Raw genomic sequence first — 13,985 nt, 5'->3', positions numbered from 1 at the left:
GTGCTACAGTATTGCTTTTGTGAAGTTATTTTCATGGCTCAAAGTTAAACTTGAGTCTTTTGTTAATCAAATTGAGCCACTTTTCAGGGGCTAAGGATAAACTCTCAGGGGATTTACTGTATGTCTTTATTTGAGCCTGTTGGTGAGAGAAAAATACACTATTTGTGGGTGCAAGTGTGAAATTGGTACATAAGGGTGGGTGTTTTCAACAGATTTAAAGATAAATTTATTCAGTTTTTTAGAAAGAAAGTGACAAGAACAGATTAATCCTAGCCTCAGTGTTACTTTATATCAATGCTGCAGCTGTACAGAGTCAGATTTCCAGAAAGCCGGAGGTTTCAATTAATTTTTATACAAAATGGAGACCACCTGAAGCCTTATGTAGTCATGTAATCCATCACAGTTCACTAATTAACATCAGAGTTATGTTAGGAATAAAATTATAATAGAGCTTAGATGAGGATTGCACGTCTCTGAATAGTATCAAACATCAAAATGGGTGCAGTTAGAAATGATCCAGTGATGACTAAAACCATAACCACTTAATTGTTTTGGATTCCAGCTTACTTAGTTATGGTTATGAGCTGCTTTTCTTGTCTTTAAGGATTGTAAGAGAATCTTTTCTGTTTCTGAATGCTGGTTGAATAGGGAAAACAACTTTAGGCTATAGGTCATAGGTCAAGCTATTTCCATCACATTTATCAAAGTCACATATTTAATGTATCAATTGGGAAACTGTGGTGGATGAAACACTAAATGTTGGGATAATTGTTCCTACTTTAATTCAGTTTTTGTTCATTTTTGCATTGTGTTCAAACATTATTCTTTGTTGAATTTGGCACCCCCTGGTATTGACAGCAGTACCTGTTATTTCTTTGCCAATTTTGAACAAGCATCAACCTCTGTGGTTGAAAAATTAAACTCATTGCAGAAGGGCAAAAATCTGCAATTCCTATATTGTCCACTTAAGGCTGGCTGCAGAAGTGCTGGAAGACAATCCACACCTCATATTGAAATGCTGATTTTTACAGCTAAAAATAAATATGTTTATAGCCGGGTTCAAAGAACAATTCTGATCAGAGTAGTTCATGTCTTTATAAACTTAAAACAAAAAGTAAGGCAATTTGTGTTTGGTACATTATTTCTTTGTTGTAACAATGCTTCTTGGTAATACATCTTATACCGTTGGAAAGTCTGTTTATTTCCCTTTTAAATGATGCCACATTTGTAAGGATCATGCATTTGTGGGATGAGCAGCAGAGCTGAGTATGTGGGTTGCGCCCATGGAAAATGTGCCAAATCTTCTCTGCCAATGCCAAAAAGCTTATTTTGCTGTTGCTATTGACTCTTGTTTTGAGCTTCTGGAACCCCCAGGTGCTGCCAATGCACCTGTGAGCACTGGCCCTGCTACAGTGGTCAGTAGATGTCTGCTTCAAGAATCGGTATGCTATGTTTGACTGATCTGGATAGGGCCCGTCGGATTGTGCAACTTCAAGCTGGTGTTCCGCAAAACCAAGTTGTGACATTGTTTGGAGTGAACCCTAGTACCATCTCCAAACTGAAGGCCAAGTTCCAGATAACGGGGAATGTCAGAGACAGGCCGCGACGTGGGCATCCCAAGAAGACAACACCCCAACAATACTGTTTTTTCCCCCTGTCAGCAAGAACTCTATCCTCCAAGATGAAAACACTTGCCCCCACAGAGCGGGGGTTTATCAGAGACTACCTCCAGAATTTGGGAGTGGAGAGGATGGAATGGCCTGCCAGTCCTGACCTTAACCCCATTAAACACTTGTGGGATCAGCTTGGGTGTGCTGTTCGTGCCAGAGTGACCAACACAACCACATTGGCTGACTTACGACAAATGCTGGTTGAAGAATGGGATGCCATCCCACAGCAGTGTGTGACCAGGCTGGTGACCAGCATGAGGAGGAGGAGTCAGGCTGTTGTGGTTCTTCCACACACTATTGAGGCTCCTGTTTGTTAAATTAATAAATTGTTAAACTGTCAATATGTCTTGTTTCTTCAGACTTCAATCATCCAATCCACCAAACAGGAGTCAATGGCAGAATCAGCTGTTTGGCATTGGTAGAGGAGATTTGGCACATATTTCATGGGCGCAACCCACATACTCAGCTCTGCTGCTCATCCCACAAATGCATGATCCTTACAAATGTGGCATCATTTAAATGGTAATAAACAGGCTTTCCAACAGTATAAGAATTATTACCAAGAAGCACTGTCACAACAAAGAAATAATGTACCAAACACAAATTGCCTTACTTTTTAAGTTTGGATACACACTGTATGGGGTATTATCAGGAGACTGAAGGCCCACCTCAGTTCGACATCTGTGTCTGTTTGACATAAAGTTAGCTTGAGACAGCATTGTCAATATGGCAGCTGCCATTGATTGGCTTCAAACTCCCCCTTCTTCTGGATGCCAGATTAGCTCAGTAAATAGAACAGGTGCCTATATAGTATACAGAGGCTGGAGCCACAGTGGTGGAGGGATAGATTCCCTGGTCTAGGTATGGCATCCCCCACTCTCTCTCCCCATATGGGTCTGGTTCTGCTCAAGGTTTTCCTCGCCATTGTAATGAGGCTTAATATTATTAGTGCTGAGCTCACAGTGATTAGCGTTGGGTCTTTATGATTAAAAACACAGACTATGGTCCAGACCTGCCCTCTTTGTGTGTGTGCCTTGAGATTACTTTGGTTATGAATTGGTGCTTTACAAAGACTGTTTAGTTGATTGATATTTCCTGTCTCTCTTCAATTGTCAAATTTCATATGTGTATGTTAGTGATGCACAACATTGGATTTTTGCCAATGCCGATATTTACTAGTTCATTTTCATCAATATCAATACCGATATTTCAATGTAGTTCAGACCTAACACTTAAGTCCTTAAAACACACAATTTTAAGTTTGAGGCTGAACCTATTAACAAATTTCATCCCTTAATACACACCTTAAAGTGTAATGAATAGTGATGAAGGGAGAAAAAGCCTTCAGTTGACAAATGTCTCTTGGTCCCGATCTTTCATATCTGCTGATGCTGATAATTCACTTTTAAACCTAAAATTCGGTACTGTGCAGAACATTTGGCTAAATTTTGGTGGAGATGTGGTGAGTAAACCCCCTGAAAGCACCATCAGACAGGAGGGAGGATTGACACAACCCTGGTCGTGCTCTGGATGTCCTTGCATATTACCAGGGGCATGGGAAAATAATCTATTGAAAAACTGCGAAGTCTGCACCTGTATGGCGGAGTAAGGGTTGGATGTAGTGATTTAGCATAGCCTGGGGTACTGCCCCGCTGGGAAGTAGGGTTGCCATGAACCCCTGGTGGTGCTATGGATGTTTCAAGGGCCCAAAAACTGCTGGCAGTCTCTGGGTACATCACCAGGTGAGAAAAGGCCCAGACTGAAGAAATGCTGTCAAACTTGACCTTGGCTGCCGAGTGACACACATGTGTTGTATGGCACATCAGGCTCTGTAATGAATCCTTAGCACTCTGCATGCTAAACCTTTTGCACATGACCGTGTATGTATTCAAACTTCATTTGTCAGCTGGTCGACATCACTCAGGCTAAATCTAATTTCTTTTTACAGTCAATAGTTTTTATCTTTACATGTTTAAGTAAGGCAAGAAACTAACTAACTTAAAGAGCAATTAAAGACAGCAAAAATACATAAAAAAATAAAATATATTAGGGGGTAAGATAAAATGATAAGAAAAATGCCATTCAGCAAAGACAATAATAAAGATAAAGTAATGTGAATATTCTCAAAAAGAGGTTTGCATCTATAAATCTCATACTGCCTTCTTTTGATAGTGAAATTAATCACTGATTGTAAATCCTAGCTTTGAAAAATATCATCTAAAGACTCTTTCTGCACTTTTCAGTGCATTGCCTCATCTGACATCTACTTTTAGCAGCAGTTTCAGACATTAGTATTAACCATATGTGATCTGTCAGTCTTTAGGCTAATGTTGTTGTTTGCTTGAAGGTCCTAGAAAATTATGCTTATTCATTTAAGTCCATTCACTTGGACTGATGTCCATGTTGTCATAATGATTTAAAATAGAACCTACTACCTGAAAGTTCATAAAATATGTAAAACTTTGTGAAATCTACTGAAGGGTTTTTAGATGGCTAACCATATGTAATGCTGTGAAGCTGGCTCTCCAGTTTGCATTGTAACAGGTAACAGGTAGTGACAGAGTGGGCGAGATTTATTAAGTATTTCCCACTTTAGCTATTTTCGACTGCTTTCAGTGGCAACAATGTAGACTTGTCAATGTGAGTCAGTGTGGCTCCCTGAGGCCCCCATCACCGCTCTCCTCTGTGAGTCAGTGACCCCGTTTCTCTCAAGACAGGAAAATTAATAACAAGAAGCAGCTACCTCATGGGAACTCCAACCGCTCAAAGCCACATGCACATACAAATGTTGGGGCAAATAGAGTCGAGCCTGATGCATGCTATTTCAAACATTTACTTGTACTGAACTAATGCAGACTGAGGATTGATCATGAGGAAGTAGGAAAGAATATGTAAGAGAGCTGTGAAGGTTTCCAGCTTTAGTTTTCCCCAAAACACTTTTAATTGTCATTAACTTGAATTTTTTTTTCATCATTTGTTTAACACTGTCAAAGGTGATGTCATGATAGAAAATCAGCTAATTATTATAAGTGGGAAGTTGGAACTTTTTCTTTTTTTTTTTTCAATTTTTTTTTATACTGAAAGTTTGCAGCTTTTTAAAGAATTGTTTTCATTTATTTTCATACATATCTTTTCATTCTGACATCATATTTAAAGCAAATGTAAACATTTGTAAGTTTTCTTTTTTGGTTTTCCCCCCAGGCTTTGCATTATTTTCGTTACAGCTTTTTTTTTTTTTTTTTTTTTTACTTCTACTATAGATAACCACTGATGTTTTTGGACGCTGTATTTATAGAAAACCCTTTAAAGAAAAGACTAGAACTACTTCCTGGTGGTTATATTCCCCTGTGGCGTATACAGTGGTAGTAGTGGTTTATTTTTGATAGGTATAAAAAGAAGAAAGCTAAATAATCAGACAGTAGTGTACAGACATAAAATGCCTAGGATATACAAAGAGAAACAAGGAGTATAAATAAGTACAAACTTAGTTATCCCACTCTTTTTCATACATTTGTAATAGTAAATGATTTAGCTTCCTTATGAATAAAAACCTTTTAATTATTAACTGTACTGCTGGTCAGTGAAAGTACAGTGGTCAGTCATGAAGAAGGGCTGGGCTGGTTCCTCTAGAGATGCCAATCCAGATACTAAAGCAAGGCATGAACATGAGACCATGTGACAATGAACTCTGACTGCAGTATATCCCTAAAAAGGGTCACTGAAGAAATGTGTAAGGGATGAACATGAGGCCAAATTAACTCTGACCTAGGATGTTTAAAATCCAATATCTTCATCTTAGAGTGGACATTTGAGCAAAATTTGGAGATAATTCCTCAAAGCTTTCATGAGATAATGGTTCACAAGCAAAGGATGGTCATGGGGTGAATTACTTCGATGATATCCTTCATTTATTTGAAATCAGAGGATTTTTTAATCTCAGAAGAACATTCTTCAGAGGTTTTTGAAATGATGAGGAAGACTCACAATGACCTTGACCTTTGACACCCCACCCGCACCACCACTATATCTAATCCGTTCATCCTTGTCCATTTTATTAATTCCTCCATCAACATGGACATTTGTGCAAAATTTGTAACTTTACACACCAGACAGTCTTTCATACATCCATTGCATTGATATATTTCATATTCATCTGGGAAAGCCTCCATAGAAAGCGTTTGGGAAAGGCAGGACTTTTCAAATAAGTCTTGAAAAGTGATTGGATGAACGTTCTGTCACATTCATGACCGACCAAACAGAGCAATCTTTCCTAAGAGAAGCTTTTGGTGTGGCTCTTTACTCTTGTTTTAACAAAGTAATGTGGTCGAGGTCTGATTAAACTGCCTTCATACTACAGCTACATAAAAGCTAATTGCTACCTTGGTGGCAACCATTGTGTACACCAGCTTTTAGAAATGCTCTTTCATACTTTATCACCTCACGGCTTAACTATTGCAATTCCCTCTTTACCTGCTTGAATAAATCCTCCCTTAATTAGTTAAATTAGTTCAAAATCCTGCTGCAAGATTGCTCACTAGGTTTACTAGGACAGCTCACATTACTCCAGTTTTATTTTCTTTATTTTGGGGCCCAATTAACTTCCAAATTCTTTTTAAAATCCTTGTTTATGTATCTAAAGCCCTTCATGGGCAGGTGCTTGATTATATCTTAGATCTGCTCCATCCCTACATCCCCAGTCTATCACTCAGGTCTTCTGACTAGGGTTTTCTTGTTGTCCCAGGAGTTCATTTAAAAAATAAAGGTGACCGTGCTTTTGAATATGGCACCTACTCTTTGGAACTCTCTTCCACTTTAGTAGCGTTCAGCTGCATCAGCAGAGGCTTTCAAAAAGGAGCTTAAGACACATCTTTTCAGACTGGCTTTTGAAATCTAAAACATTGATTTATATTTCTGTAATTCTTCTCTGGTGGTTTATATTTTTGATGCCTTGCTGTTGTTTGTTTGTTGTGATTTTATTTTAATGGTTTTGAAGCACTTTGTGATGTTCTGTCAAAGGTGCTATACAAATAAAATTTACTCACGAACTTACTTTGAGCACAAATCAACCTCGATCTCAAACTCTTGCTGAAGCATGTTGGGACAAGAGCGTATAATCTTTTCCGTCATATAAAGCTTTCATTGGGATATTTGTTCTTCTTTTAATAAAGAAATGTAGTCCAGTCTTGATAAAACTGCCACTGTGGCTACATGCGAGCTAATTGCAACACTGGCTGCAGCCACTGCTATTGGCTCACAGTACAGCTAAACCCCAACTATAGCTACTGTCCTGTTCTCCTCAAATGACGAAGACTGGTCCAAACCGTTTTCAGTTCAGCACAATTGTTGTTGATTGGAGCTTGGCAAGATGGATTTGTCCGATAACAGACATGGAAATCCACCTGCTTTTGTAAGGTTTGTGGAAAATCCATCAAAGCTTTCCTGACATCTCACATTTAAAAGTACAGGATGAATTTGAGGTCTTTTGGCATTGACCTTTGACCTGCAATGTTCAAAATCTACTCTAGAGTCAAAATAGATTTTTTTATTTTTAATTCCTTAAAAGGTTGTTGAGATTGGGGTTCACAAAAATGGATATGGTGTACATACAGATGGACCTATGGGTATATGGACAGCCTAAACACATAATGCCTTGGGCCTTGGTTTTTACTGCCATGGGGGCCTGAGTTAACCTGACATGCCAGATGGATGTGTTTCACACATCCATCTGGGAAAGCTTCAGTAGGAAACATTTGAGAAAAGGCAGAGGCTTTGAAAAAAACTCGGAGTGTGATTGGGTGAACGTTCTGTCTGTCACATCTCTGCGGGCCAATTAGAGCAACAAAACAGGTGACATAGCCGCTATTGAGCTGCGCATGCGCAGCTTCTGAGGAAAAACGCGAAAAATGGCGACTATAGACGTGTAAGTACTCGAGTTTTGTTGTTTTTGAAAAAAAAAACCAACTCACTGCTGTTCTTTGTTTTTCTTTTAACGAAGAAATGTCATAAAGTTCTGATAAAACTGGCACTTTAGCAGCATCCAAGCTAATCACTTCCTCCATAACTGCACCAGCTCTTGCTGCTGCTTGTTTACGTCACGACTCTGCTGCACCTGAAAGCACTGCTCCTTGTCGCTGATTGGCCCTGTCACTTTCTAACCGGGCCCAGACAGTTCAGATGGGAGCTTTGCAAGATTGATTTGCCAGTGAAAAACAGGGAAACGGGGGTATCCATCTGCTTTGCAAGGTTAGGCCTGAGTAGCACACCACAGTTTCCCTGAGCCAAAGGGTACAACCTTACTGTCTACATGTTAAATCAACACTTAACTTTTTACATCAAATTAAAATGAGTATTGGGAAATCATCAAGAGAAAATTAACTTTTTAAAAAAAACCTTTTGCTTTAGAATAACATGGCTTAAACAGCCTGCTAGCTGTTATTAAATGTTTCATGCTCTTTTATAAATGTATGCATTCCTAAATGTAAAACTAATTACATCTTACTTTCAACTTAAATCAACTCAAGATAAAACCGATCAAGATGAAACCCTGGCTGCTTTGCTAAAATATCAAGTCTACAGGATTTGAGTTTGCGATGAACTGTAGTGTGTGTTATGTCAGCGTGTGAGGAGTTAGACAAACTCTTTGCTGCACTTCAGGTTGCTAAACCAACCAGGCCAAGGTGACTTTACTCTGTGTGTGTCTCTCCCTCTCTCTCCCCCTGACTTGCTCTTTTTCTCTTCATGAAAAGCACTTTTAAAAGCAGGTTGCCATGGATACTGCAATCTCTCTAACAGATTGCTTCCAATACCAGAGAATATGAACCATGCCATAATTCATCTATCATTTAATCATCCATCCATCCATGCTTTTTCTCCCTTTCCAATGGGCCGTGAACATGTGAAATATTCCAGAAATATACAGATCTACCTCATGCATGGATTGAGAATGACTTTATAACTTAAAGTACCACCTGCTTGTGTAATCATGATAGTCCTGTTTCACAGTAATGCTACAAAACCATGACCATGAGGATTTTTTTCTCATCACTTATGGTTCCTGATGTTTGCCCTGTGTATTTCTTTAATTGTCATGTTTTAGTCTGATTAAAGCACTTTCCTTAACTCCGCCTTTACACCTTTCGAGTACATGATCCTGGCTACCATCACCGCCAACTGTGTCGTCCTGGCCTTGGAGCAGCACCTCCCTGGAGAGGATAAAACCCCCATGGCAAAGAGACTGGTGAGGGCAAAATGTGTTTTCACTCCTTCAGCACAGACAGACAGGGGATGAGGGTGAGAGGAAAAACAGAATGACTGAGAGTTTTCAAGAAGATAGAGTTGTTTTTGTTTCTTAAACTGCAGTAAAAAATAAATCTGCTTCCAGTAAAGAAAGTACATTATGCTATTAGCCCACGGTGATCTGCTCTAAAGTTGTAAACTTTGAGAAAGCAGTGGATTTGCACAGAAATATGAGGGTTGGAGCTACATGTTTTAGAATAAAACAAGCTTTTTTTCCTGATTGAACAGCTACAATTTTTACGAATTTTTTACTGGTTTATAATGAGCCCTTTATATTTACAGAACAGCTGGGTCATCTTCTAAGTCAAGTCCATTTTTATTTACCAATAGTGATTAAATAATTACTACACTAACAAACATCAAATTAGAAAATAAATCTATACAAAATACAGAGAAGAAATAAGATGCAAATGTAAAATGCTCACATACTGGTATGTATATGTGAAATTCATCATCAAAAAATCAAACATTGGTTTACTTTTTAGTACCTATACCTTATGGAGTTGAGTTTTTAATGAAAAGACACCTCAATTCAAAAAGATAGCAGGCAACAAACGTGGGCAGAGCACCAAACCCCGTATGATTGCTACTTGTATATCATCATATGGGCATATTCAGGGGGACCGTAGTGCGCATGAGTTACTGGATGTCTGATGCCTGCAGCTAGGCGCCTCTTGCAGATGTTTTTCTGTTCGCATTCTAGCACACAGCTAATGTTAGCATCTGCTAGCTAGCTAACATTTTACTTGCAACGGCAGCATATTTTAATGAAGAAAATGGCATTTCATGCAAAATAAGTTTATTTTCTGTGAGGGAATAATGTTGAAATAAAATACATTTTAGATTAATATGATTCTTAGAGAAAATAGATATCAGCGTTTTTATTCTAATCACTTCACATCTATTTACTTCTTACTGTAAAAAAGAAATAGAAGAAGAAAACAGAATCAATTAAACTGTTGTCACTTCCTGCAGGTGGAAAGCAGCAGTGCGCAATGTCAGACGGTACTCACCAGTGATTAAGTGCTCTGTACCAAATTTAAGTGTACTGTACTACAGTACGCTAACATAAGTATGTGATTTGAAACATAATAAGTGACTTGTCAGTGATTTATTAATGAGTTACATTAAACAACCAGGGATAATGAGAGTGTTCATAATTACTGTTTAAATACTTATAGAATAGAGCTCAATGCAGATATTAAATCAGGGCATTTCTTAGATAAATAATTTCAAACATTTTTTTGTTTTACTTAATAACTACAAAAACATTCACATCATAAATTTTAGAATAGAAGTAAACAAGAGAACAGGACATAAACGGTGTCACACAAAATTTTGTGAAGCTTTTTCTTAGTTAAAACAAGACATGTCACTGTGACCTGGTGCACTTTAAAAGTTTTTTTTGGATAAAAAAGTGAATTATGTATGTGTGCTTACTATGAACATTAAAAAATCAACAAACATACAGCGCTTAACAAATTTATTAGACCACCACCAAAAGTAAGGTTTATGCCACAGCTGCCCTACATTAACAACATTAGTAATTACCAAAATCATTTTTTAATGTTTCTGCAATGGTTAACAGACCAATATGTAGAAACTCTTTAACCCAAATGATATTTTTGATTCTAAAATATAATTATTATTGTTATCCATGAATTTTCAAATTTACTGATTTACAAAAAAAATGAAAAAAAATAGTAAAGCACATTATTATTTCTTGATTAATATTTCAAATTATAGTTATTTACTTGCATTCCTGAACAGAAAAATTAGTTATGGTGGTTGAATGTTATGCTTGATTCATTTCTGACTTCTCAGTGAAGCCCAGTGAGCCGGCTCAAATTTGGGTATAAAAAGGTGAATTCAGTTTGAAATTCCTCATTCCTGTTCAAAATGGTAAAATGTGGAGAGCTCACCGAAGATGAAAGAGTCCGCATTAAAGCACTTCCTGATGCTGGATGGTCTCTGAGACAAATAGGGAAAGACATAAAGTGTTCTCATAGTGTGTTCAAGTATGTTCTGAGTCAATTGCCGAGACTGGTACTTACAAAATGCGCCAAGGAAGAGGCAGGAAACCAAAGTTAACTGAAGCAGATGTCAGACACCTCAAGATTTGAAGTACTAGAGACAGAAGGAAGACCACTGCTGATCTTCAGGCAGAGATGAATGTTTCTAGATCAGAGTCTGAGAAAGTCTCCAGAATGACCATAAGCAGACGACTGACGGAACAAGGCTTAAAGGGAAGAATAGCTGCTAAGAAGCCATTATTGAGGCCCTCAGATTTGCCAGGGAGCACAAACACTGGACTGTTGATGACTGGAAGAAGGTACTCTGAATGGACGAGTCCAAGTTTGAACTCTTTGGTCAGCATGGTTGTGTTTATGTCCGCAGAAAAGCTGGAGAATTTTTTGATGCTAGATGCATTGCACCCACAGTGAAACACGGTGGAGATTTCATTTTGGTATGGGGTTTCATTTGTGGATATGGTGTGGGCAAATGAGTGAAAATCGACAGTCTCATGAACAAGAACGTCTACCACAACATCTTAGTGCATCATGGAATCCCTTCTGGACTGAATCTGATTGGTCGTTGGCTCATATACTAACAAGACAATGAACCCAAGCATAGTTCAAAGCTGTGCAGAGACTTTTTGACCAAGAAAAAATAATCTGGAGTACTGGAACTGATGGACTGGCCAAGTCAAATTTTGATTCCTATTGAACAAATTTGGGATTTAGTAGAATCAAAGATTGATGGCACAAAAGTTTCATCTAAAGCAAGTCTGTGGGAACAGCTAGAAACTATTTGGAATTTGGAACAGAAGAGACTGTGGAAAAGTCCACAAAACAATGCCAGCAAGAATGCAAGCTGTTATCAAGGCCAAACGAGGCATACAAAATATTAAGTTTTTTTGGTTATTATGTGTGAAAAAGGACTATTTAGTTGTTTCAGTTTGTTATTTGCCAAATAAATAACAATAAGATTTTTAGTTTGAAACAAGTTTTTGAAAGATTTCTCAAATATTTATGTTTTCTCGTTTTTATGACAGGTGGTCTAATAAATTTGTTAAGCACTGTATGTACAAAAAGGTACAAAAAAGTATTTTGCTGTCATTAATCATCAGTATTGGCCAAAACCGTGACAGGCATGTCAGACTAAGGAGGAAATCTGTACTCAGGTCCTGGTTGAAAAGAGACCAATGATGTAAAATGTAGAATGGTAATAATACATACAATAAAATATATGAAATGCAATGATAAAATGAAATAAATAGACTTCAAACTTTGTTAAAATGAACATCAAAAAAGGAGAAGTTTGCAGATATTTGAGTGAGGGAAGGAAACTTAGCCAGGTGGTCTAATTGAGAGATTGTGGCTTAAAGAGCAAGGAGCAGAAAAAAGCTGACAGCATTAACTTGAAGCAGGAAGCAGTGTGTCACAGATTTCACAGTTCATTTTATTTTAGCCGTGATTTTTTTTATTTACCTATATAGTATTTACATGAATTCAAAAAGTGAGATTGAACATTTAGGTCTGTGTTGTTGACTCATACTGTGTTTTATGGTTGATTTTGTGGTAGTGTGGACATTAAACGTGCAGCAGATTTCTGAAGGGGCTCTTTAAAGTCATTGCCCAAGAACAAGGTGTTGTATACATAGTTAAAGGGCTAAAATGCCCATAAATGAGCTATCATGAAGAATACTGCAGTGAACCCTACCTCCCACCCACACACAGCTGAACTTTGTTGATTTTTGAATTTGTGTACTATCAGGATTTAATAAAGCATGTGTATTCAAGAGTTTTAATCTTTGATATGTCAAATTCAGTATTGATACCTGTTTTGATAATACTGTTAAGATATACAAGTCCAAGCCACCTAATATTAGGGAATGTATTTTTGTTATTACCAAATAGTGTAGGAAAACTCCTACACACTGTATAATTTGCATTAACACATTAAACGCTACCAATGTATTTGCGCTGTTTCTTTCTCAGCAACTTTTGGTGGAAAATATATCTTAAGATCTGAAGCTTTTTTAAAGTGCTGATGCATGAGACTGTCAATCATTTAAAACAATGGGGGCTGTTTTTAGTTAAAAAAAAGTTTCATAGAAAAGTATCAAAGTGTTGAAAACTGTGACAAGCATAGTCTGCCTATCAAACCATAACTTATCTGCATTCTTCATTAGTGTAAGCTACATATTCGTTTGTACTCTGCTGACCTGTTTCTTTTTCATCTCCTCCACAGGAGAAGACGGAGCCTTACTTCATTGGGATCTTCTGCTTCGAGGCGGGGATCAAGCTGGTGGCTCTTGGTTTTGTTTTCCATAAAGGCTCGTACCTGAGGAACGGCTGGAACGTCATGGACTTTATAGTCGTTCTTAGCGGGTGAGTGGCATCATTGTTTCCTTTAAATCTTTTCTGTCTAACAGATCAAACCTTTTTTTAATCTGCTTAATGTTTGTTTTAAAATGTTTAACAAATTCCTCAATGAGCATTTGCCAACATACTGGTGAAATTTGCCTGCTTTTGGAGGAAGAGCAAGCATTATTTCTCTGTAATTTTCTAACTCTTTGACAGCAAGCCAATGGAATCAGAGAAAGTATGTACACACAGACTTTGATTTGGCAGTATTGTCTAGACTTCTAACAAAGCTTTCCTCCTGTTTGTTTTCTAGACCTTTCAAATAGATTACAGTCAAAGCTGCCTCACATGAAAAAAAGTGCAAGTGTGACTAATAACATTAACGATAGCTCACAGTGCGCCATTATGAACCATACCAGGACCCCAGAGCTGGTTCACCTAAATGGAACACTAACATTATTGGGATTATAAATTACACCTGTACTTTTCTTATTATAGCATGTGATCATGTCTGCTGTGTGAAACGGTATATTGAACCACTGGTAAATGAAGACTGAAGTGTTATGTAGCTGTTACTAAGATGTGGATGTGATATTCTTTCATTTCAACAGGCTATGGTTTTGATGCTTGCATGAATAGAGGCTGGTCT

At 37.7% G+C, this 13,985-nt stretch overlaps 1 protein-coding gene across 5 annotated transcripts in view; it reads left to right on the top strand.

Moving 5' to 3' along the window:
* The window catches only part of LOC121519798 (voltage-dependent R-type calcium channel subunit alpha-1E-like), a 116,317-nt gene that overhangs the window by 13,912 nt on the left and 88,420 nt on the right, over positions 1 to 13,985 (top strand). For all 5 annotated transcript variants that reach the window (XM_041802741.1, XM_041802744.1, XM_041802742.1 and 2 more), the window contains 2 exons: positions 8,802 to 8,907; positions 13,221 to 13,360. In XM_041802741.1, coding sequence (XP_041658675.1) covers positions 8,802 to 8,907; positions 13,221 to 13,360 — 246 coding nt within the window. The remainder of the gene's footprint in view (positions 1 to 8,801; positions 8,908 to 13,220; positions 13,361 to 13,985) is intronic.

Source organism: Cheilinus undulatus, linkage group 13 (assembly GCF_018320785.1).
Source record: "Cheilinus undulatus linkage group 13, ASM1832078v1, whole genome shotgun sequence".
NCBI lineage: Eukaryota > Metazoa > Chordata > Actinopteri > Labriformes > Labridae > Cheilinus > Cheilinus undulatus.
The sequence above is the reverse complement of the archived record's forward strand: the minus strand, read 5'-3'. Positions and strand labels throughout refer to the sequence as shown.